Source organism: Erythrolamprus reginae, chromosome 1 (assembly GCF_031021105.1).
Source record: "Erythrolamprus reginae isolate rEryReg1 chromosome 1, rEryReg1.hap1, whole genome shotgun sequence".
Lineage (NCBI taxonomy): Eukaryota > Metazoa > Chordata > Lepidosauria > Squamata > Dipsadidae > Erythrolamprus > Erythrolamprus reginae.
In genome coordinates, this window is record NC_091950.1 from 279,414,992 (window position 1) to 279,438,507 (window position 23,516).

Consider the following 23,516-nt stretch of genomic DNA (forward strand, 5'->3'; position numbering starts at 1 on the left):
TTTATCCTAGCATATAGGAGCATCACAGCTTCCTTTTTGCCTCTCTGTCCCTCCAAGTATCATATTCCAAGGCAGATAAACTTTTTTTAATAGCCGACAACTATAATCTATAGATGTAATATGCATATCACTGTATCATAAAGAATGAAATATATACTGTAGGTTACAAATGTTATTTTAAAGGCATGAATGAACATCAATGATCCTAAATATTTTTTTCTTTCTCTCTCTCTAGGTCCAATCTATTGAATCAAAATTAGATTCATTACTAGACATTTATCAACAGGTTTTGAAGAAAGGATCTGTGTCTGCATTGACTTTAGCTTCATTTCAAATGCCGCCTTTTGAATGTGATCAAACCTCTGGTTATCAGAGTCCAGCAGATAGTAAAGATTTGTCTCATTCTGCTCAGACTAGTGGATCTGTTTCCAGATCAGCCAGTGTCAACATGCCATGTGGCCTACAGCTTATATTGACACCAAATGAATTCAACACTCAAGCTTACTATGCCTTTAGTCCAACTATGCATAGTCAAGCCACACAGGTGCCAAGCGATGGGTCTGTAACTCTGTCCACTAATAATGTACTAAACCAAATAAACCAGACATCTAAGCCAACAGCACCCACTACATTACAGATACCCCCCTTTTCATCAGTGAAGCATATCAATAGGATGGAGCCTATTAAGTTTATTCCTGTTAGCACACAGGAAAATACTTCTGATGTCACCACTTGCCTTGTTGCTTCAAAGGATAATGGACAAAGTGCACAGTCCAGAGTGACAAAGGATCTTCAATGGAGAAAAAGCCTTGACACAGAGAGTGAACCTCTCATCTCTGTGAAACCAATGGTACAGATGGATATAGGAAAATCACTGTCAGTACAAAACCTTATACAGTCAACAGCTGAAGAACTGAATCTACAAATTTCTGGAAGTGATACCAGTAGTTCAAGAAGTAGCCAAGAACTATATAGCAAATGGAGGGAATCAAAATTATTTATAACTGATGAAGATTTGGAAGCAGAGAGAGAAAATGAAACTTTTGAAGCCATTACCCACCCATTAGTGGAAACAACTCTCTCTACTGACTCTCTAAGGACTGGAATGTCAAGATCATCTCAAAGTATTTGCAAGCCAGGAGACAGCACAGATGTTCTCAGCCTTCCTCATGTCAAACTTAAATAACATTTTGTTGGTTTATGTTCAAAGCTAAGTAATCCTTTCAATCATACATATCAAGGCATGGACATTTTGAAAACCCTTTAATTATTTTTTTAAAAAATAAATTAGTCCGGAAGAAAGGCACTTGTATGAAACCATATATTTTAGTTGCATGTAAATGCATGTGTAGATGATGGAAAAAATATTCTAATTTATACCTACAGTACACTGGCATTTTCATTTAGTACAGCAGGTATAAATGAGTTACCAACAAAATTCATGTTAGTTTTATGAAACATTTGAAAACCATTGAGTTTCTACAGCTCATAAGTAAATTTCAAATAATAGGAAAGTAATTTTGCCACTGGTGAAAATAAAAGCTATTTATTACCTGAATTAGATCATACCTATGTTTACAAGGGGAAGGGAGGGCATACTATTTGCAGCTGCAAGTAAGAAAACCCCACAGTATGAGATTAGAAATGGCTGCTAGTTGCGAGCTAAAATTATTCAGATATTTTAGAAGAATTTTGATTTCTATATTCACTTGAAGGTGTAGGTACAGGATAGAATAAAAATATTTTGCACAGCACTTTTTTAGGTTTTTCTAAATTCATAGATGATCTTTTTGTGAATCTTCTATCTCTCAGAAATTCTACAAGAAATAGATGCTTCCTTGAATGTAATTATTATTTAAATTATTTTCTGTGGCTGAATGATAGCACAACGGAAGTTAGCAAAAAGAGAAAGTAACAGATGAAATGGGGAGATAAAAGAAAAATAATACATAAGAAAGGAAATAGTAATTATAATACAATTATAATTACAAGAAGATAAAAATAATAATTTGTTTTAAAATGAACATGTGCAGGATCAGGTGAGGACTAAAAAACATGGAAAAGGGACTCAAAATCTTATACGTTAAAGACTGTTTCTCTCTCCCCTCATTAAAAAAAATCTGGTAATCAACTGATCTGATGGTGCTGAACATTACCTGTCAGGTATGTATTGACAAGAGCTGAAAGTCTGTTCTGGTTTTAGGATAAGAAATTAAAAATTAGTGCCTCCTCCAAATATATTTCTAGGAATCTCTCCCCAAATCCAATCCGTACTACTCTGTGATACAGTTTTGAACTAGCAGAAGATTTTTGTTCTTCTTCCAAACTCTCCTTTTATTCCTGACAAATACCAGGAAACAATACTAAACAAAATTACAATTTCATAACTCTGTGTTGTTACTGAATTATTTTAAGAGCCTAATGGTGTTCTAATCGCTCTTCCCTACTGATAGCCAAATTTGCTACTGTATTCATTATTGATGTTAACACACATCCCCAAAGTATGTTATGAGCAAGATATCTTCTGCTTGATATTCTCTCAATTAGAGGCATTCCAGACTGAAGAGTTATTGGCTCAGTGTCTTGAGTCAGTCCTGCTCTGAAAGTGAAGTTATACATCAAAATATCACAAGAGTCTTAATCATGGTTAAATGCTGCAGATTGTGCTGCAAAATTGAATTGTTTACTCCATTAATTTCTGCCTCTTTTTATATAGATATGTCTGGATGTTAACAATCTTATTCTGTGAACGTACCCATAAATTGTAAAGTGTTTGTACTATTTCCTTCATAAAAAGATGATGAATGCAATTTGAGTTTTGGTTTGGTCAAAGCTCATACTGGGATAATTTCCAGGGGAAGATCTTGAAGCACATGGATAGTCTTTCATTTCTCACATAATGTATTATTTTATCATTTTAGTTTTGAAAGTTGATGATGGCAGCATATTCCGCAACATTGATAGTAGAAACAGTTCCTGAATGCCTCCAAACTAAGTTGTCCCTTTTCAATTGATTCTGTCTACTCCAGCTACCATACCAAATGAAAGAAGGGCATTGGTGAATTGTATACACGCAGTCCTTGACTTACATCTATAATTTCCATTGCAAGCAAGGTGGTTGCTAACAGAGTTGCACCCGATTTTATGACCTTTTCTGCTACAGTTGTTAAGTTAAAACACAGTCATTTAAATGTGCAGTTTCCCACATTGATTTTGCTTATTGGACAACAATTAAAATGATTGTAAATCTTCCTAAATCATGAAACCACGAGATATTGCAGCAGTCATAAATACATGTAGGTTGCCAAGCATCTAAATTTTGATAAATGGCCAGTAGAGAATACTGCAATGGTTGTAAGTATGAATACCAGTTGTTAAGTCACTTTTTTCAGTGCTTGTAACTCTTAACAGTCAGAGTTACAGCCATTAAATTAATGGTTGTAAGTCAAGGACTACAGTGATACAGCTGTTTATGGGGATGAACAGTCTCTGCCCCTCCTCCCATGTGAAACTTGAACCTACAGTAACTCGCTCCCTTCTCAAATCCGGCAAATCTACCAAAACTACTTCCAAATAGGGGTTTATGTGCTGTGAGTCCTGCCAAAGATATTTAAAAATAGGGCCCTTCCCTCTTTCGAGGCTTTATAGTGCCTTTTTGTGCTTTCTGTGTATTATCCCAGGGGTAGGCAAAATTGGCTCTTCTATGACTTGTGGATTTGAACTCCCAGAATTCCTGAGTCAATCATGCTAGCTGAGGAATTCTGGGATTTGAAGTCCCCATGTCATAGAAGAGCCAACTTTGCCAACCCCTGTATTAGCCTAAACTTGCATTAATTACAGCTTATCAGAAGAGCTAGTGCGAAGGAACAAGGCAAGCGATCCATTCAGTGAGAAGTTTCCCTTTCTAAAAATACAATTGAGAGAATTAGCCTTTCATGCAGTATATCTGCATGGACACCAGCATTCAAATAGAGCTCAATTTCCCGTGTCAGCAAAGTAGTATGTAGTTTGGTGATTCTTTGCTAATGTTGCCTTAATTGAAAGACAGGGCTGAGTCTTTATAATGTTAATTACAATGCTGTCTGTGAAACTGAGTGGCTCTTCAAGAGACAGGGATCAGGAATTAAAAACTTAAATAAAAACTTACAGCTCGTATTTATATTAATTCAGCACCTTGTTCATAGAAAGATTTTACAGATAACGTTCCAAAAAATTTTTGCTTTTTTAAAACAGTGCTCAAGATTTTTTAATGAATATATGTAAACATTAACCTGAATATTTAATAGGAGAATAATGTTTCCAATTATATCCTCAGACTGGAATTCTTATAGGTACATACTGTAGTTGGAAATATTATGTTGAAATCTTTTTTTTCCCTACCATAAATAACAAAATGAAAGTTTAACAAAAATCCTTATTTAAGTCTTTTCTGATCCCCTTGCTTTGTCCCCCTTTGCCCAGTATCTCCACTAATATTCTAAAAGCTTTTCTGTATATCTTACAATGCATTGCTGCATAAGAAGCTATAAAAGGGGTGTTGGTGCTCACCTGATACGTCTCGGCTCGTAGGGTGGATCCAATATCCATTTTTTTACTCAGTCCTGATTGGCTGGATGGAGGGTACCAGCCCATTTTGGCTCCACCCACTATTGAGAATGGGAGAAATCTAACCTTTAAAAACAACTTGGGGATTGCAATATTCGTCAAAGATGGGGATTTTAAATCAATCCAAGCCACTTCCGGAAGGTGATTGCAATCCGTAAGGAAGTGCACCACTCTGCAGTGCAGAATAAGCTGGCCCTGAATCATTTGGAGCTAGTCTGGAGGACTGGTGCGGACGTTCTACATCCTTGATGTATACAAATCTTTCAATTTTACTGAATGTATCTTTCAGCTTTATTAGATAGACCAGACAGGATGCAGGACCAGATGATGCTAATTCTACTATATCATAAAGCAACATTAGCAGAGTCTTCAGCAAGTCTTAAAGTGCAATTCTCCCTTTGTCTTCTTTGTAGAAAGAAACTAGGGAGTCTCTGCTGAGCCTCTTGCATAATCCATTGTCCAGTTGCAGGCTATGCTGCCTCTCATCTGCTAATTCCCTAGGCCAGGGGTCCCCAAACTTGGAAACTTTAAGACTTATGGACTTCAACTCCCAGAATTCGCCAGCCAGCAGAGCTAACTGGAGACATCTGGTAGTTGAAGTTCATCGGTCTTAAAGTTGCCAATTTTGAAGACCTCTGCCCTAGGCAGTGTTCCTTGGCCCATTCTTCCAAGGTCTTTTCCATATACCTTTTACAATATAGTATTCCTTGCTTGAAGAGGGAGTCAAATATTTTCATTACATTCTTACAAATATTTATTTTCTTCTGGTCTATATTTTAATTTAAATATGAATAGCATTTTCCATTATAAGGCAAAGATCATACACTTTTACTAACACTGGTCAACTGTTTATCGACTGCTGTCATTAAATGGCATGACAGATACTTAAGTGTCTTCTGTGACTAGGCAAATTATTTTCCCTTAGAATGTGCTATATCTGGATTCAGCCTTAGTCCTAAATAAATATTCCTATTTGTTTCCTCAACGTAGAGAGTTGTACCCATTTAAAGTTTAAAAGTTAAAACTATTATTTTTGCTAAGCGTATCTTTAATCGGAAAATGTTGGTATGCCAATTATTTCCTGAGGAAAATTAATACTTATGTCACATATGTCACATTGACTCTGAACATTAATGTACAAAATACCAAACAGGGATAAAGGGAATAAACTTTTTTTTACAAAACACTGAAAAATGTAGAATTTAGGAGACAAAGAAAATATGTAAGCAAAAGGATAAAGAAAGCTTGAAGCCCTTTTTCTTCTGTTTCAGCAACAGTGAGTTAAAGGGGACTTACTTAATAGAGTGTATATTGCAGAGTCGACAAATATCTAGAATGACAACAGCTGAATTGTTCTTGCTGAGACATTATGATAAAACGTGGTAATTAAGCAAAAAGACCCATAAAGAAGAATATTTGTAGCTCAGGATTGAAATTAGGGGTCCTTGGTGCTCTCTGAGCTTGCTTGTTTTCTTGCAGACATTTTATTATCCAAGCTAGGTAACATCATTTCTCCTAGGAAGGAGTGGCAAGCCACCAGTTTATATTCTGATGGCTTGCTCTGACAATGGCGGTGGTGGTGGTGCTCTTAGAGATTCTTTGGTTGGGCTGTTTATTGTTGGCTTCTTTGGCAGTTTCTTGATTGGACAATGTTTACTTGATTATTGGTCTGTTGTTAACCTTGGAGTTAATCTATGCTGTTGTGGGTGCTGTTGACTGGGGTCTTTTTTGTTCCCTTTTTGGATGATTGATTATCTCTTTTGCATAGTCTACATATGTTGTTAATGTCTATCTATCTATTGATGGCTAATTTGTCAGAGTGTAAGGCTTCTAGAAGGAATCACAATAACCTTCAATAATATTTTTAAAAGAATCTTCTCTTTACTAAAGAAGAAAATAACTTGCTACTCTGATCAGCAGAGATCACAATGGCAAACAAGAAATGCAGATCTACAGAAAAACCACCCATACCAACCGGGTGGCTCAACTACCAAAGCAACAACCCAACCTCCCACAAGAAAAGCTGTGTAAGGACTTTATTTAGACGAACCCAAATGGACATCCATGTAACTTTATCAAAAAGCCCCTGACCATTCAACCCAATATAGCACAACTAACACAAACTGTAAAAAGAATTACACCAAGAATATATCAGAAACAAGACTACTACAGCCATCTGTAATCAACATACTACACAAACCAATTAAAGCTCTTCAAAACATCATAAGAAAACCAAAAGATCCAGCAATCCTGGAACAGGAGTCATCTACAACATACAATGTAATGACTGCAACAACCACTACCATTTTTGTTGACCCGTCTTATATTTTTTTGAACCCTGAAATAAGCGTTTGGCCTTATCGTTATGCACTCAAAAGCCCCATTGGGCTTATTATCAGGGGATGTCTTACACTGAGGAAAACAGGGTATGTAGGACAAATGCACAGCAGAACGCATCCATAAATACCAACTTGCATTAGAAGCCATGATGAAAAAAAATTAATTTCACAGATTTAATCATAGTTTCAGTTGGGAAAATAAGACTATCCTAGACCAAGCTAAGTCCAAAAATACCTTGGAATTTCTAGAAGCCTGGCACTCTGAAAAATTAGTCATTCATTGACACATAGATATTGACAACATCTATAGAGATAATCAAACAGCCAAAAAGGAAATGAAAAGATCTAAACACCTCTGCACCAGCAATCCACACTCAGATCAGCATAGATTAACTCAAAAGATTATCATTAGCTCAACAATCAAATAAACAATACCCCAATCAAGAAACTGCCAAAGAAGCCAGTAATTTGCAATAGGGGATTAATTTTATTTCTGCTGTACCATCACTGATAAATATTTTACTGGGATTCTGACTGATTACCACATCAAGATTGCTGTAACTTTTTTAATTGTTCAAAAGTATTTACAAAGTTTCCAACCACTGAAATTTATATTTATTTCCATAAGCAAAAAGTCACTGCTAATGAATGCCATAAAGTGCAGGCCTGGCCCAAACAGAGCAATGAAAACTATTGTTTGTCTAACCGTGATAAAATATGCAGGACATTTCCACTGATGTTAGAATGGCTTCAACCATCACAATAAAATACAGTGTTCATTGTAATAATACATGATAAAATGTCCATATTATTGTTAATAAAATTGATTTTAAATACTATGATTAATGTATTGTGTTATTTTTAAGAAACAGTAGCAAAGCCTGTGGCCTAAATTCATGTGTTTGAATGAGTTAATCTGTTAGCTGTTTGGCTGAACTAAGTATATATTTAAAAAAACCTAACAGAGTGCAGAAAAGAAAGAAAAAGTAAAAGAAAATAGAACAGAAAAAAAATCCAAAGATGTGGCTTCTGATCATCTTTAAAAATTACAAATGGAGTTATAAATATACAGTGGTCCCTTGACGTTTGCGGGTTCCGATTTTTACAGAAAGGCTATACCATGGGTGTTCAAAAAATATTAATTAAAAAATACTCCACGTTTTTTTAAACATTTGAATGTTTTCGCGCAGACACCTGATGTATGTTTTAACACTCCTCCCTCCCCTAGCTGTCCTGCTTCTTTAAATAAAAGCTCCGCTTCCGCCACAACCTCCCAATACCTCCCCTTTAATTCTTGGAGCGTTGGTACACTCCACTTGAAGCCGAGCCTTACTGCCGTCCGCAGCTGCCTCTTCTTCCCCCACCCACCTGTCTCCCTTAGTGGTAGCATCCGACCTCCCAGCTGACCGGCCTGGAATTCCAGCTTCGAGTCCTGGCCTGGATCCCTCTTGCCTTGAGCTTCCACTTCCCCTTCCCTGGCCTTGAGCACCGGTGCTGCTGCCGCCACTATGGGAGACACCGGCAGCGAGCGCAGCAAAGCCCCTAGCTTGCCACCCCGTTGCCCATGCAGGTTCTGGGCGTAAGTAAAACCAGGAATGGAGGAGAGAGGGGGAGGAAGGAAGGGAGCGTCTCTACTTCATGGAAATTTGACTTTTGCGGGCAGTCTTGGAACGTATCCCCTGCGAAAGCAAGGGACCACTGTACCTCCATCTTTAAAGTTACATTATTCTTTTCTTACTATAATCTATTGTCATCAAAACTATAAAGCGTAAGTTTATTTTTTCCTGTTTCACACAAAAAGTCCATAAATGGTTTCCAGTCAGCAATAAACAAACCTATTGGGTCTTTTTTTTTCTGATCACAGAAGTCAATTTGGTCATCATCTTTTCCAACTGTTCTTCCATTATAGTGTGTAAAGCAGAGGTGGGGTCCAGTTTTCTTCACTGCTGGTTCGCTCAGGGATGTGCTATGTGGGCGTGCATGCATACACAGTACTAAAACAAATGTGCAGTACCATGAGACAACCAGCTCGGGTGTGTGGCAGGCCTGGGTCTCTGCCGGTTCCAGTGACCCAGACTGCCAAGTTATTACCAGTTCTAAAGAACCGGTCTGAACCAGGGTAAACCTACTTCTGGTGGAAAGTATACCTCAAAGGACAGTGCTAGGAACCACTAAAGCAGTGCCGAAATGTTTAACCCAGCCCTCCCTCTTTAAGAAAACCAAGAAGCATCAGCTGAAAGGAAAACTCAGAGCAGTCTGCTATTACAAAAGTTACAAAAGCTGACCATAGAAACAAAGTAGAGCCATTAAGATAACGGTAATCAGGCTAAAAATGAACACTCCAAGGTAAATCAAAATTCCCTTTTCCCTGTCCCTGACAGGATTAAATCCCAAGTACAGGAAAAACAAAAGACCTGGGACCAAGATTAACTGGAAAACCCAGGGCAATCAGAAACACATCAAAACCCACCAAACTGCAAGAGCTTCAAAGGGGAATTAAGCATAAAAGACCCTGATTCATACTCCAAAGGTACTTGCAAGCCAGGAATGCTCCAGCTGTGTCACTTTTTTGTTTCTTGTCTTTCTACATTAAAAATAATTCCACTTTCTGGCAGCTAGCTTCTGCATCCATTTCTTCTCAGGGTCTGTGGTGTGTCCCAGATGGGAACAAACTGGAGAAAACTCTTCCAACAATTCTTATCTCTGAGAAAGATGACCAATTTAGAAACAGTAAACAGAAATAAATTGCCAAATTCCTCCATCTTTCTGCATACAATAATCTTGCTGGTTATCACATAAAACCAAAATCCCATGAGTTTTTTCCAAAATGGGAAGAAGGAAGGGAGAAGGAATGAAAAAAAGGGAGGAAGAGGAAGAAATGAGAAACAAATGAGAGAGAAAAGTGGGAGACAGGAGAGGCACCCAGACAGGAGACAGTGGTAGAAATTTGAGGAGGGATTATTATTAAATATGGATTGACTATGGAATGATGGTAAAATATATATTTAGGTGTTGTTTAATATTAGGATATATTAATTCGTAAAAGTGGATTAGAATTTTAGAATTACCGGTATATTAAATAGGTAAAATTAATAGAAGATACATAGGATAAATAAGGTGTTTATGATATACCGGTATATGTATGATTTTATGACTTTGCATTATGAATTTAAAATGCACTTGGAAATGTAGAAGATTGATGAAAGTTAATAATAATAAATGCTAAGTCCTGAAAATTAATTGAGCTTGGCAATATTGAATGAAATTATAGAAAAGTAAATGGAAATATACAGTATTAATTGATGCATTGGTGTTCAGATAGATTTTCATAGTATTATTAGACTGCTATAATACTATGATAAATATTTAAGAAATGAAGATTTTAAAGCATGGATTTATTAATAGTTGTGTTTTTGGTTTTGCTGGTTTAGTTTTAATAGTAATAGATTTTGGTTTTGTTTTATTATTAATTTATTTTAATAAAAAAGAAGGGAAATTGTTTTTCCTAATTAGAAAAATTTGTATAAGGGTTTTTTGTTTCTTTTAAGAAGAATGTACAAGACGGAGGAATAGGCATGACAACCTATTTGGATTTATAAGAGGATAATGATACTAATTGAAATATAAAATAACAGAATAACATAGTGGGAAGGGACCTTATTATGCCCCAGCACTGAGCCCCAAATAATTATACAATAAATTGTCTTGGGTGACATCTGTGAAAAAAAATCAGGCGCTGATTTATTTATTTATTGTTTGTTTATTTATTTATTTAGACCGGAAGGGACTGCCGCTCAGACACTGTACTTTTCTGCCAACACCAAAAAAAAATTAGAGGGAACATTGCTCTCAGCCTTTGAATTAGCATTGTATTAAAAGGGAGGCATGATTGGGGAATATCCTTTATTACTTAATAATCAAACCATTACAACTTTTAAAGAAATTTTAGACGTTTAATTATTATCCAACATATATTTATAAAATGTAAATAGGTTTTTAATAGTATCTTTTTCTTTTGATCTAATATGTAGAATTAGATATAAACTGGGTGGGTTTTTTTGTTTATTAGCTCATCGTTTTTTCATCCCCCCCCTTTTTAAGAATTTTTCCCTCATTTTTTCTTGCATGTAGTTTAATATACTGTATTCTTTACTTTTTTTCTTCTAGGTTTTTTTAAGTCAGTTAAGTTTTTTCTTATAATAAGAAAGCTAACTTTCTTCTAAAGTTAGGTTTCTTTCCTATTATAACAATATTAATGTTATATTGCTATTTAGTTTCTATATAGTGCCATATAGGTATTTTGAAGATATTTTAATTGCAATATTTTGATTTTTTTTTAAATGAAGGAAAAAATATCTGCATATACTATACAGCAGTGATTTTCAACCTTTTTTGAGCCGCGGCACATTTTTTACATTTACAAAATCCTGGGGCACACCACCAACCAAAATGACACAAAATAACACCCCAAGACACTCTCCTCTTTTTCCATCCCTGTCTCCTCCCCACCTGTTTGTGTGTGTGTGTGTGTGTGTGTGTGTGTACACACTCTAACCATTTCCAAAAACAGGTGAGGGCTGGGTTTTTCCTCTCTCTTATTCTTTGGGTGCTTTTTATCATATGCTTTAAATCAAGAGTCACTTCTCCCTCTCTTTTGTTTCTCTCTTTCTTCTCATTCTCTGTCTGAATCATTTTCTCATTTCTCTTTTTTCCTCCCCTTTTTGTTCATTTCTTTCTCTCTCTCTCTCCCTCTCCTTTTCTCTCTCTCTCTTGCTTTCTTTCTCTCATTCTTGCTTTCTCTGTCTCTTTTCTTTCTCTCTTGCTTTCTCTCTCACACTCTCTTTCTCTCTCTCTTTCTTTCTCTCTCTCACTCTCACTCTCTCACCAAAATGTTGCGAGACCAGAACCTGAGCTTCCTTCTTCGCGGCACACCTGACCATGTCTCGCGGCACACTAGTGTGCCACGGCACACTGGTTGAAAAACACTGCTATACAGGACACTGTATGTGTCTTACTGCCCTGAATGAGGGAATTGGTTTGAAAGATTATATCCTATGAGAAATCAAGAACACGTGGCCAGCCTACTAGTAAACTGTCTCTCCACATTCTTTTTAATTAATATTATCCTCATTTTGAGTTAAAGGCTACAACTAAGGCTATCATATCTGGACTACAAGAATATGGATGCATGCCAGACAATAACAGAATTGATTTATGCATCTGTTTGTTACCAATGACCCTCGATTTTTGTTTTCTTCTTTCATCCAGTTTCCCCTAGCCCAAACACTAGAAACACAAGTTCACTTAGTGACCATTCAAAATTACAATGGCACTGAAAATTGTAACTTAATGACTATTTTTCAGTTACAACCTTTGCAGTATCCCCATGGTCATATGATCAAAATTCAGATGCTTTGCAACTGATTCATATTTATGATGGTTGCAGTGTTCCAAATCACCTTTTATGATCTTCTGACAAGCAAAGTCAATGGAAAAGCCAGATTCACTTAACAATCCGCTTACTAATCTATCAACCGCAGCGATTCACTTAACCACCAGGACAAAAAAAGTCATAAAATGGAGCAAAACTCACTTAATAAATGTTTCACTTCTTAACAATAGAAATGTTAAGTTCAATTGTACTCATAAATGGACGATGACCTTTAATGGCCTTGGTTGGATCCAGGAATATAGCATCTTCTATATATACATAGCATTCTTTGGTATCCTGAGCAAATTTTTTTAAAAAATGAGGGTACTCAAGTCCTCAGGCATCTTTGACACAACAAATTTGATATTGCTTTTCCCTACAGCAGAGTAACACAACCATTCTTCAGAGATCTTGGACCAATGTTTCTCCTCACTGAGTAAGTAGGAAAATAAGGGGCAGACGTTATAGATCAGTGGTTCCCAACCTTTTTTTGGCCATGCCCCACCTAAGCATTTCTAAAATCATAATGCTCCCCCCCCAACATATAATTCTTACTATTTAAAAAGTGAAGGAGGAAGGTCATTAACCAAAAGGCCATTAACTTGGTTTAAACAAGGTTCCAAACGACCCCATAAAAAATCAAATTGCCCCCCATGGGGTGTGGGCCCCACGTTGGGAACCACTGTTATAGATCCTCCTCAATACAATAAAAAGTCTACGAAGAGGGGCGGCATACAAATCTAATAAATACATAAAAATGTAAAATAATCTGATTTTCTGCTATCAGCGATACCCCTCTTTAAAGCCATCCTCCGAACAAGTCGCCTCACGTTCAGTCAGATTTGTTCCCAGATCAACATTACCATTATGCTGTGTTTGTTTGAGCTGTAGGTTAGTTAGTTAATTAGTTTTTTGGATTTATATGCCGCCTCACTCCCGAAGGATTCTGGGCGGCTTACAACCAAAATCCAATGATATACAGTAAATACCCCTTTCGGTATAAAATATAAGACGACACACCCCCCCCCAAAAAACCCCCAGTACAATATAAAACCCCTTAAAAATAGCACGAACCCATTTAAAGCCCACAATTAACACTTCACAACAACTAAAAACCGTACATATTAATGGATGCCGATTAATTACATTCAAGTGACGATAAAGTTATTCTAAGTTAGTCCTAAAGCGAATTGTTCGGGGGAAAGTGACGAAGCCGAAACTAGGCAAAGAAAATAACGTCTCCCATCCTCCCCGTGGAATTTATTCTTTAAACTCGCTTCGAAGCGAGGTGCCCATGGCACCCACGCGCTTATTTGCGGCTGCCGTTTTACGATAATTTGGGCGGAAAGCCGACTTTCCATCCCCACCATGGCATTCCGGCTGTCCCTAATTAGATAAAGAGCCGCTTCGAAGCTATCCCAAAGAGCCATTCAGTCGTTTGGAAGCGTCGCCTCACAAGGCCGACGCGCTTCGGCCAATCCCCCACCCACGGGGTGACGCAACAGCCAATCAGAGCCGCGGCTGGCAGCGAGCGCTAAACCGCCTCACGTGCAAAGTTAAACCGGCGGCGATTTCAGCGTCGGCTTCTTCCTCGCTTGGACTTGGTTTGCTCGCCATGTCTGACTGGGACAGCGACGGCGAAGAGGACCAGCCCGACGCCAAGCTTACCGCGAGCGAATGGTATCCGTTGGGGAGGGCGGGATCGGCGCGGGCTTGGAGTAGCCGGAGGGAGGGGAAAGAGCAAGAGGAGAGCCGCGGCGGGAACAGACGGGGTTCGATACCGGCGTATGCCCGCCAGTCGGGAACCTTGGAGTATCGGGCAAGAGGAGGAGGAAGAGGAGGAGGAGGAGGAAGGCAGCAACCGGGATCGCCCCCGTTGTGCTTCCCGCTGGATAATGCTCTCGTCGGCACCGTCATAGGTAAATTGTTAGTTTTGGGGCTGAGTTGGGCAATAGCATAATTAAGCATAATTAATAAATAATAATTAATTTTCAATACATAAACAAGGAGGCGAAGAAACCCAATTTTCGTCCAGTCCCCCAAACAACAACAACAACCCTATGAGGTGCGTCAGCCCAAGGGATAGGCAAAGTTAGCTCTTCTATGACATATGGACTTCAACTCCCAGAATTCCTGAGCTAGTATGATAGGCTCAAGAATTCTGGGAATTGAAGTCTACAACTCATAGAAGAGTCAACTTTGCCTATCCTTGGGGCTGAGGGGAAGAGGAACTGACCCAAACTCACCGAAAGAATGCATACTGATCGGTTTCTAAACAAAGGACTGGTAACTTAAATCTGTTGGGTTTAAAATCTATTGATTTTAATTAATTCCTCAGTAAAATCGTGTTGTTATAATGACGGATTTAGCCATGGTTTGTTTGTTTTGGTTTATTTGGAATCATGGATCAGGCTGGGCAATAGAAACATAGAAGACTGAGGGCAGAAAAAGACCTCATGGTCCATCTGGTCTGCCCTTATACTATTTCATGTATTTTATCTTAGGATGGATATATGTTTATCCCAGGCATGTTTAAATTCAGTTACTGTGGATTTACCAACCACGTCTGCTGGAAGTTTGTTCCAAGCATCTACTACTCTTTCAGTAGAATAATATTTTCTCATGTTGCTTCTGATCTTTCCCCCAACTAATCTCAGATTGTGCCCCCTTGTTCTTGTGTTCACTTTCCTATTAAAAACGCTTCCCTCCTGAACCTTATTTACCATAGTTAAATGTTTCGATCATGTCTCTCCTTTCCCTTCTGTCCTCCAGACTATACAGATTGTATAGCAGTTTGTATTGCAATGTCCTATAAAATCGAAGCCAAGCAAACCATGTCAGTATGAATAGACCTGGGCTTGAATATGTAACCCTCGCTAAAAAGGAATGAAAAGCAGTTTTTGCAGCAGGTTGTGTATAAAAAGTTAAAATTTGAGTTTTATTGCATTTATAGGCCGCCCAATTTCTGACAGACTCTGGGCAACAGTACAATAGTAAAATGATATAAAACAATGATATGCAACAATTTGGATGGCTTCTTAAACAGCTTTTCCTAGCTTGATCTTTGCTAGAGTTTGCTTTTTTTCTCAAATGCTGATTGAGGATTCAAGGGACTTGAAGTTTTTAAAACCTCTGGAAGTCGCTCAACCTTAAGAAGCCTCCCTTAATTGTATGCACCTCAAACGTTTCTGCTTGCAAAACCTTACACAGCTTACAATGAATTATCTGGTAAAATTCCTTGTGATTTAGGTGATAATAAAAAGGATAAAGAAGATATAAGTGCCATGGAATAATTACTAGCAAATGGGATTTTGTGTCTCCAGAATTTAATTTCAGAGAACATAGGTAAAGCGTGCATTTGTTGGAAGATGGATGCTACAATTTGGAGTGTAACAACAACAGAGTTGGAAGAGACTTTGGAGGTCTTCTAGTCCAATTCCCTACTTGGGCAGGAAAACCTAAGCTACTCTAGTGGTTATCCAACATATTTTTAAAAACTTCTAGTGTTGGAGCATTCACAACTTCTGGAGGCAAGCTGTTCCACTGATCAATTGTTCTAACTGTCAGGAATTTTCTCCTTAGTTCTAAGTTGCTTCTTAGTTAGTTTCCACCATTGCTTCTTGTTCTACCTCAAGTGCTTTGTAGAATAGTTTGAGTCCCTCCTCTTTGTGGCAACCCCTGAGAGGAAGTATTGGAGGAAGAATCAAGATACCCTCTAGTTTCATGCCACCAGAGAAGGCAAAGAAAAGCCATCTTTAAAGCAATCTCTGTCTTCCAGCCAGAAGGACCTCTAGCAACCCCAAATAGAAAACTGAGGCAGGCTAAATTGATAGGATTAAGTCAGGAACACAAAGTCAACAGCATTTACATTCCCCACCTTCCCCCAAGGCTAGTCCTGACCCTGACCACCACCCAGAAAACCAGATAGAGACTATTAGAATACAAAATCTCATCAGATAAGGCCACCAGGCATTTCCATCAAATTTGTTAAAGATTCTTTTTTCTTTTCATTGGTGAGGTCAATCCATTTATCTTGATTGATAGTAATTTTATTTCTTCTTCCATTGTTTACTTATAGATAGGTTTTATTGTTCTACTTGAACTTATTTCTTTCTGTTTTGCTCTCTCCCCCCCCCCCCCCCTGTTTTGGTTTCTTCTTTTGCATTCCCTTCCACTATTGCTTTCAGGATCTCTGCTTGCTTCTTCCTTGTGTGATGTAAAGTTCTGATAATAAAATTGTTCTGTTTTATCTGTTGTATCTAATCTATGTCTTTTTTCCTTCCAAGTCACCAATATTCCCTCAGGTGTTAACCAGCTAAAGTTTATCTTGTATTTTATCAATTGTCTTGTTTGAAATTGCTACTGTTTTCTTGTGTCTCTTACCCTTCTGGGTACTTACATCAGAACTACTTTTCTCTCTTTATATTTCAATGATGCATCTCTTGCTCTTTGGAGTACTGTATTACCATTCTCAATGCCTTCACATGTACTTCTCTAGGAAGCTTATTTCTTCTCCCATAGTTTGTATATACAGTGTTCCCTCGATTTTCGCGGGTTCGAACTTCGCGGAAAGTCTATACCACGGTTTTTCAAAAATATTAATTAAAAAATACTTTGCGGGTTTTTTCCCTATACCACGGTTTTTCCCACCCGATGACGTCTGCCTTTAATAAATATTTTTTTAATAAACTTTAATAAATAAACATGGTGAGTAATAATGGTTGCTAAGGGAATGGAAAATTGCAATTTAGAGGTTTAAAGTGTTAAGGGAAGGCTTGTGATACTGTTCATAGCCAAAAATAGTGTATTCCACATCTCTACTTCACGGAAATTCAACTTCCGCGGGCTGTCTCGGAACGCATTCCCCACGAAAAGGGAGGGAACACTGTACTCTAAAAATTTCTTCCATCCCAGAGAAAACTTCCTGTTTATTCATTTACATTGCCTCTGCCAATATTTTTGCTATTTTCTCCGCAAGATCTTCCTCTTTTTCCTCCTCAACATTCTGGAATCTTAAGAAATATTCTGCATTATCCATCTCTTTTACTTTCTTATCTGTTTGCTCTGTCTTTTCCATTTTCTGGATCACTTGTTCATTTTTAGTAATGATTTGCTGGATATTGTCTATTTTATCTTTCATCTTTTGTTCCATCTTTTGCATCCTATCTGCTAGATCCTCATGATTCTTACCCATGGCACCTTGTAATGATTCCTGTAATGATTGAAAAATATATTTCATCTCTAACTGAAAAGTGTTTAATTTTTCATTCTGCAACATAGTATATATAGAGAGTTGATTTGCTGGACTCAATGCTGGTGGGGGCGGATGATGGGGTTTCCCTCCTGTTTTACTTACATTTGTATTACTTGTCAATTTCATAAAATAATTAAGTGTTTTAGATAATTATTTAACAAAAAGAACTAATCAGTAACCCAATAATCAATAATAGATGAAACACGATAGTACTGCACTGCATCTAACTTATAAAATATACCTGATATAGGCCAGCAATTTCCTTTTTTATTCCTGCAATGTCAACCTGCCTCCCCCCCCCCTTTTTTTTAACAGGAATTCAGATTGATTTAGGGAAAATCCATCTCAAATATAACAATTTGGTAAAGCATAATGAGGTTATTTGGGGTAATTTAAATTGTTTGGTTTGACTTTGCACATGGATATAGTCATTCTGAGTTTTCAAGAATGAATGGAATAAGGAAAAAAGGGAATATAGTAAAAGGATTGTTTTACTTCTACAGTAATTTATCATTAAAATGTCATTTGTAGTTGGAGAGCAAGGAAAAATCATTGTGAAACATTATAACTTTTGATAATTTTTAGTTGAAATTTATTGGTTTTTTTAAATTGAATTGTAGATAGACATTTTGTTTTTAAAAACTATTGATTTTTTAAAAATTGCAATGTTGCCAATAGCAGTACGCATGTTAAAAAATTTCACTTAAATTATTTTGCATATGAATCTTTCTTTTATAACAGGTCGAGGTGGAACTAAAATTAAGGAGCTTGAAGAATCTTCCGGTTGCAAAATACAGGTAAGATGTTCTAATTCTTATATGTGACATTTTCTTTGAAATAAAATGCTCCAAATAACTCCACAAGATACTTTATGAGCAATCGTAATATCTTGCCATGGAGAAAACAACTAAGAATTTGGGGAAAGAACTAAGTGTATACATTCTAAATAGTTAACTCTGTTAAATGATTCTTATGTGTGTGTAAATATTTTAACAAGTATTTACAAATGTTTGATAAAATGTCATCTTTATTTGAAATTACTACAATTGCAGGATGTAGATTGCTTCATTTCTAAGTTTTAATTCCTAATCTTAAATATCTTGTGTTTAGGTTATAAACGGAAATTATGAGGCTGAAGTAAAGATATTTGGTGGAAAAGATAAACAAACTAAGGCTAAAATGCTGATTGACAATCTTATTGAAAGGTATAGTCAAAATAATACAGGAGGAAGAGGTAGTAAAGGTAAGACTCTAAAAGGTGATGTGCATGTTTATATGTGTTAAGGAGTGTGCAGAACCCTTGAATTATCAAGGACACGCACAAAGGAAAACATGGGATTCCAGCAGATATCCAGCAGATATGACCAATTATTTAGTCATACAAGACAGATATGTTAAAGTGTATAAAATAGTGTTTACTTTAATAATAGCAAAGCCAATACCATACAGACATACATTACAGTTTACAAATACATCAAACTATCACAGAGCTTACTACATCAGTTTCAGTGAGTCAGCAGAAAGAACAGAGAGAATCATGCTTTCTGACTTGCAACACTACCTCTTAAAGTTATAGTACTTCAATACAAGCAAGCATTCATTGTTAGCTTATATATTGCAAACACAACTGTTTTGTACACAGTACTAACAATATGTAGAAAAATAAATGTATTGATTTAACAGTGAGAAAATATTTAGCCACTTTGTTGATAATCAGTAATACAGTGATCTCTCGATTAGCGCAGGGGTTACGTTCCAAGACCTCCCGCGCTAACCGATTTCCGCGTTATACTGGATGCGGAAGTAAAACCACCATCTGCGCATGTGCGCCATTTTTTTCATGGCCGCACATGCGCAGATGGTGGAGTTTGCGTGTGGGCGGCGGGGAAGACCAAGGGAAGATTCCTTCAGCCGCCCAACAGCTGATCTGCTCCGCAGCGCGGAAGCAGCGAGGAGCCGAAGATGGGGTAAAGGCAAAGGGGAAACCCCATCTTCGGCTCCTCGCTGCTGCCGCGCTGCGGAGCGGATCAGGTGTTGGGCGGCTGAAGGAACCTTCCCTTGGTCTTCCCGCCAGATCACTTGCCGCTTGCCAGTCCACGCCCCCCTGGATGAGCGGCCCCGCATGGCCCCAGCGCCGGACTCCGTTGCCGAACGCCGAAACCGGAAGGGGCGAGGTGGGGGAGAACGGGAGGCTCAGCATTCCGTCAGTCGCAGCGCTGGCTGTCAACTTTTCTTTTTAGCACTGGGGAGGCAAGTCAGCTCCTGCCCAGTTTTAAAAAGAAAAATTGACAGCCAGCGATTGTTCCGCTGCCGCCAGCATGGCCTGGCTGGCAGCGGAAGATGTAACCTTCGCAACCTCGGAGAGCTTCCTGGGCATGAAAGCTCACGAAAACCAGGAAGCTCTCTGAGGTTGCGAAGGAGCCCACGATCACTCGGCTGCAAGCGGGAGGAAGGCGAATCCCACGGGGCTGGGCTCGGTTATCCCCCCGGCTCCCCTCCTACCAGCCCCGCCACGGAAGGCTCCATTCTGTTCCCTGAATGGAGACCGCGGGCCGCTCAATCGGGTGGCAGGAAAGCGAATGTCACGGGGCTGGGCTCGGCTCCCCCAGCCCCGCCGCGGAACGCTCCATTCTGTTCCCTGCCGGCCCGATTGAGCGGCCCGCGGTCTCCATTCAGGGAACAGAATGGAGCCTTCCGCGGCGGGGCTGGTAGGAGGGGAGCCGGGGGGATAACCGAGCCCAGCCCCGTGGGATTCGCCTTCCTCCCGCTTGCAGCTGAGTGATCGTGGGCTCCTTCGCAACCTCAGAGAGCTTCCTGGTTTTCGTGAGCTTTCATGCCCAGGAAGCTCTCCGAGGTTGCGAAGGAGCCCAGGATCACTCGGCTGCCGGCGGCAGGAAAACGAATGTCACGGGGCTGGGCTCGTCTCCCCCCCCATAGTAGCCCTGCCGCGGAACGCTCCATTCTGTTCCCTGCCGGCCCGATTGAGCGGCCGGCGGTCTCCATTCAGGGAACAGAATGGAGCCTTCCGCGGCGGGGCTGGGGGAGCCGAGCCCAGCCCCGTGACATTCGCTTTCCTGCAGCCGAGTGATCGTGGGCTCCTTCGCAACCTCGGAGAGCTTCCTGGGCATGAAAGCTCACGAAAACCAGGAAGCTCTCTGAGGTTGCGAAGGAGCCCACGATCACTCGGCTGCGGGTGGCAGGAAAGCGAATGTCACGGGGCTGGGCTCGGCTCCCCCAGCCCCGCCGCGGAAGGCTCCATTCTGTTCCCTGCCGGCCCGATTGAGCGGCCGGCGGTCTCCATTCAGGGAACAGAATAAAAAAAAAATTTTTTTTTAATATTTTATAAAAAAAAATTTTTTTTTAAATATTTTATTTTTTTAAATAATATTTTTTGAAAAACCGCGTTGCAGCGTTTCGCGCTAATCGAGAACGCGCAAGTCGAGGGACCACTGTACATTGAAAGCTTGTAAAATGTATATAATAGTGGATATGTCTACCCTTAGGGCTGTTCAATATTTTTTTTAAAATATCTTAATTGGGTGACTTTGAGGTGCATTTCTAGGTGATTCTAGGACTAGATTTGTCTTCATTTAAATTTTATGGCAATTTGATAGGAACCCTTTAATAATTGGAACCTGATTTTGTTTTAACAGATTCCTGTAAATACCAGGATATTGGAAATTCTTCATATGGTCAATCTGAGATTATCGATTCTGAAATCAATAGTCCAAAAACACGAATTAACTGGGCCTCTCTTCGAGAAAACAAAGCTAAATATGAAGCCATGAAGTGGATGGGTTAGTGTAATAAGGCTTTTTTTAAAATAATACCTTGGTAGTTTTCCTGATAAATTATTTATCAAAAATCATTTGTTTTAAGATTTGGATAAACATACAAAAGTCGCTCCTTCAGATAACCTGTCTAAATAATTGAAGGTTTTAAGGGTCAAAAGAAACTCAATAGAAACAGACCAGAAGTAAGCTTAGATAGTGAAATACTGGCATACAAATAGTTCTCAACTTATGACCACAGTTGGGACAAGAATTTTGGTCATAAATGAAGACAACATATGATTTAACTTGATTTTGCAACCCTTGTTATGATGATTATCAATGAGTCGTTAAGGGAATTTCATAGTTGTTAACTGAATCCATTCTTCCAAATGGGTAAATTGTTACAGGCCACAAATGTGAGCCCGTTGCCAAGTGCTTGAAATGTCCATTATAAGCCTGCCCATTATGGTTGTAAACTTTGATCAGTCTGATTTTATAATTTCTTTTAATGGTCATTAATCAATTTTTTCTTCTTCTTATGGGATAACCATTGTAACTTTAAAATGATGCAAGTACAGTGGTACCTTTACTTAAGAACCCCTCTATTTAAGAACTTTTCTAGATAAGAACCGGGTGTTCAAGGTTTTCTTTGCCTCTTCTTAAGAACCATTTTCTACTTAAGAACTTGACCCCAGAAAAATTTCCCAGGAAATTTGAGAGCGGCACGAAGGCCCGGCCACTTTTCTGCCATTCCCACTTTAATCCCGGCCATCTTGGGCTTTTCTGGGCTGCCAGAGGAGCCTTTCGGTGGCGCTTAAGGAGGCTTTGGCAGTCCAGAGCGAATGAAGCATTCTCCTTTCTCTGGGCACTTGGAGAGGGAATAAACCTCTGCCAGTGCCCAGGAAAAAGAAATGTCCCCTTCGCTCTGGGCAGCCGAGGAGTCACCACAGCGAAGGAAATGCGCCAGCTACAAAGCGAGTGAACGAGAGGAGAAGGGAGCCCTTCAGCATGGAAAGGAAGAGGAAGCAGGTAGCAGCAGCAGCAGCCAGTGTATAGGAGGCAATGTATAGGAGGCAGCCTCGCGCCAGGTATGTTGGAGGCGCGTGCTCCTCCTTGCTGTCTCAGAGTCCCTCCTTTTTTTTTTAAGCCTTAAAGTTTTGGATTTTTAAAAATTTTCCTCACCTCACCTTCTTCCTTCGGCAACGACTCTCCTCCTTCCTCCTCCTCCTCCCACCCAAATTCCAAGCTTTTATTTCTTTCCTAATGGGTTTGCACGCATTCTTTTCTTTTACATTGATTCCTATGGGAAAAATTGCTTCTACTTAAGAACGTTTCTACTTAAGAACCTGGTCACAGAACAAATTAAGTTTTTAACTAAAGGTACCACTGTATTCCAAAGGAGGTCCGTAGTAACTTCAAACTATCAATACTAACCACCTCATCTGCATTGGGTGAAGAGGAGAGGTAGAGTTGAGAATGATCTGTAAATTGGTATGAGAGTTATGCACCTGTGCCACACATATGCTTCTCTTTTGTAGTGCTATGTGAAAATTACCATGGGAGACAAAAGAGATAGTGCATATGGTTTTCACCTATCTTTGTAATGGTTTTCACCTGTCTTTGCTACTGGTTTGGAGATGTGCGCATGCGCAGAAACGTCTGCCCATGCACAGGTTGTCCATGATGACGGGTGGAACCTCCCACTACCAGTTCACCCAAATCGGAGTGAACCGGTAGTAACTCATCATTGTGCCTAGGGAATTATCAGATAAAAGTGAATATAGATCGTAGCTGCAAAATGGACAAAAAAAGAAACTTAGAAATGAATCTCTCTAATATATAAAAGAAATTTAAACTTCTATATATTTATTATTAATTTTTTGCAAGGCATAGTAAAACAGTATTTTCTCTAAAACAACCCCACTGCAGTTGTTAAATTTAACTCATGAATAGAGTTTATTTTTAAAACACTATAAATTACAACGTGAGAAATTGAAGTTGTTGTAACAATGTTTTGGTTATGTTTAACAGATTTGCCTCAAGTTGAAAAGTGTTTTTACAAAGAAGCCCCGCACATCGCTATTATGTCACAAGTAGAAGTTGATAAGTGGCGG

General features: G+C 38.8%; 2 protein-coding genes across 3 annotated transcripts in view; both read left to right on the forward strand.

Annotated features, from left to right (window-relative positions):
- Positions 1-1,558, forward strand: part of KCNQ5 (potassium voltage-gated channel subfamily Q member 5) — a 408,684-nt gene extending 407,126 nt beyond the window's left edge. For both annotated transcript variants that reach the window (XM_070733060.1, XM_070733061.1), the window contains one exon: positions 236-1,558. In XM_070733060.1, coding sequence (XP_070589161.1) covers positions 236-1,186 — 951 coding nt within the window. In that variant the 3' untranslated portion in view covers positions 1,187-1,558. The remainder of the gene's footprint in view (positions 1-235) is intronic.
- Positions 1,559-13,714: 12,156 nt separating this feature from the next.
- DDX43 (DEAD-box helicase 43) overlaps positions 13,715-23,516 on the forward strand; it is a 28,107-nt gene continuing 18,305 nt past the window's right edge. Inside the window, exons 1-5 of the mRNA XM_070733062.1 lie at positions 13,715-14,294; positions 18,371-18,426; positions 18,740-18,872; positions 21,283-21,426; positions 23,434-23,515. Of these exons, the coding sequence (XP_070589163.1) occupies positions 13,991-14,294; positions 18,371-18,426; positions 18,740-18,872; positions 21,283-21,426; positions 23,434-23,515 (719 nt within the window). The 5' untranslated portion in view covers positions 13,715-13,990. The remainder of the gene's footprint in view (positions 14,295-18,370; positions 18,427-18,739; positions 18,873-21,282; positions 21,427-23,433; position 23,516) is intronic.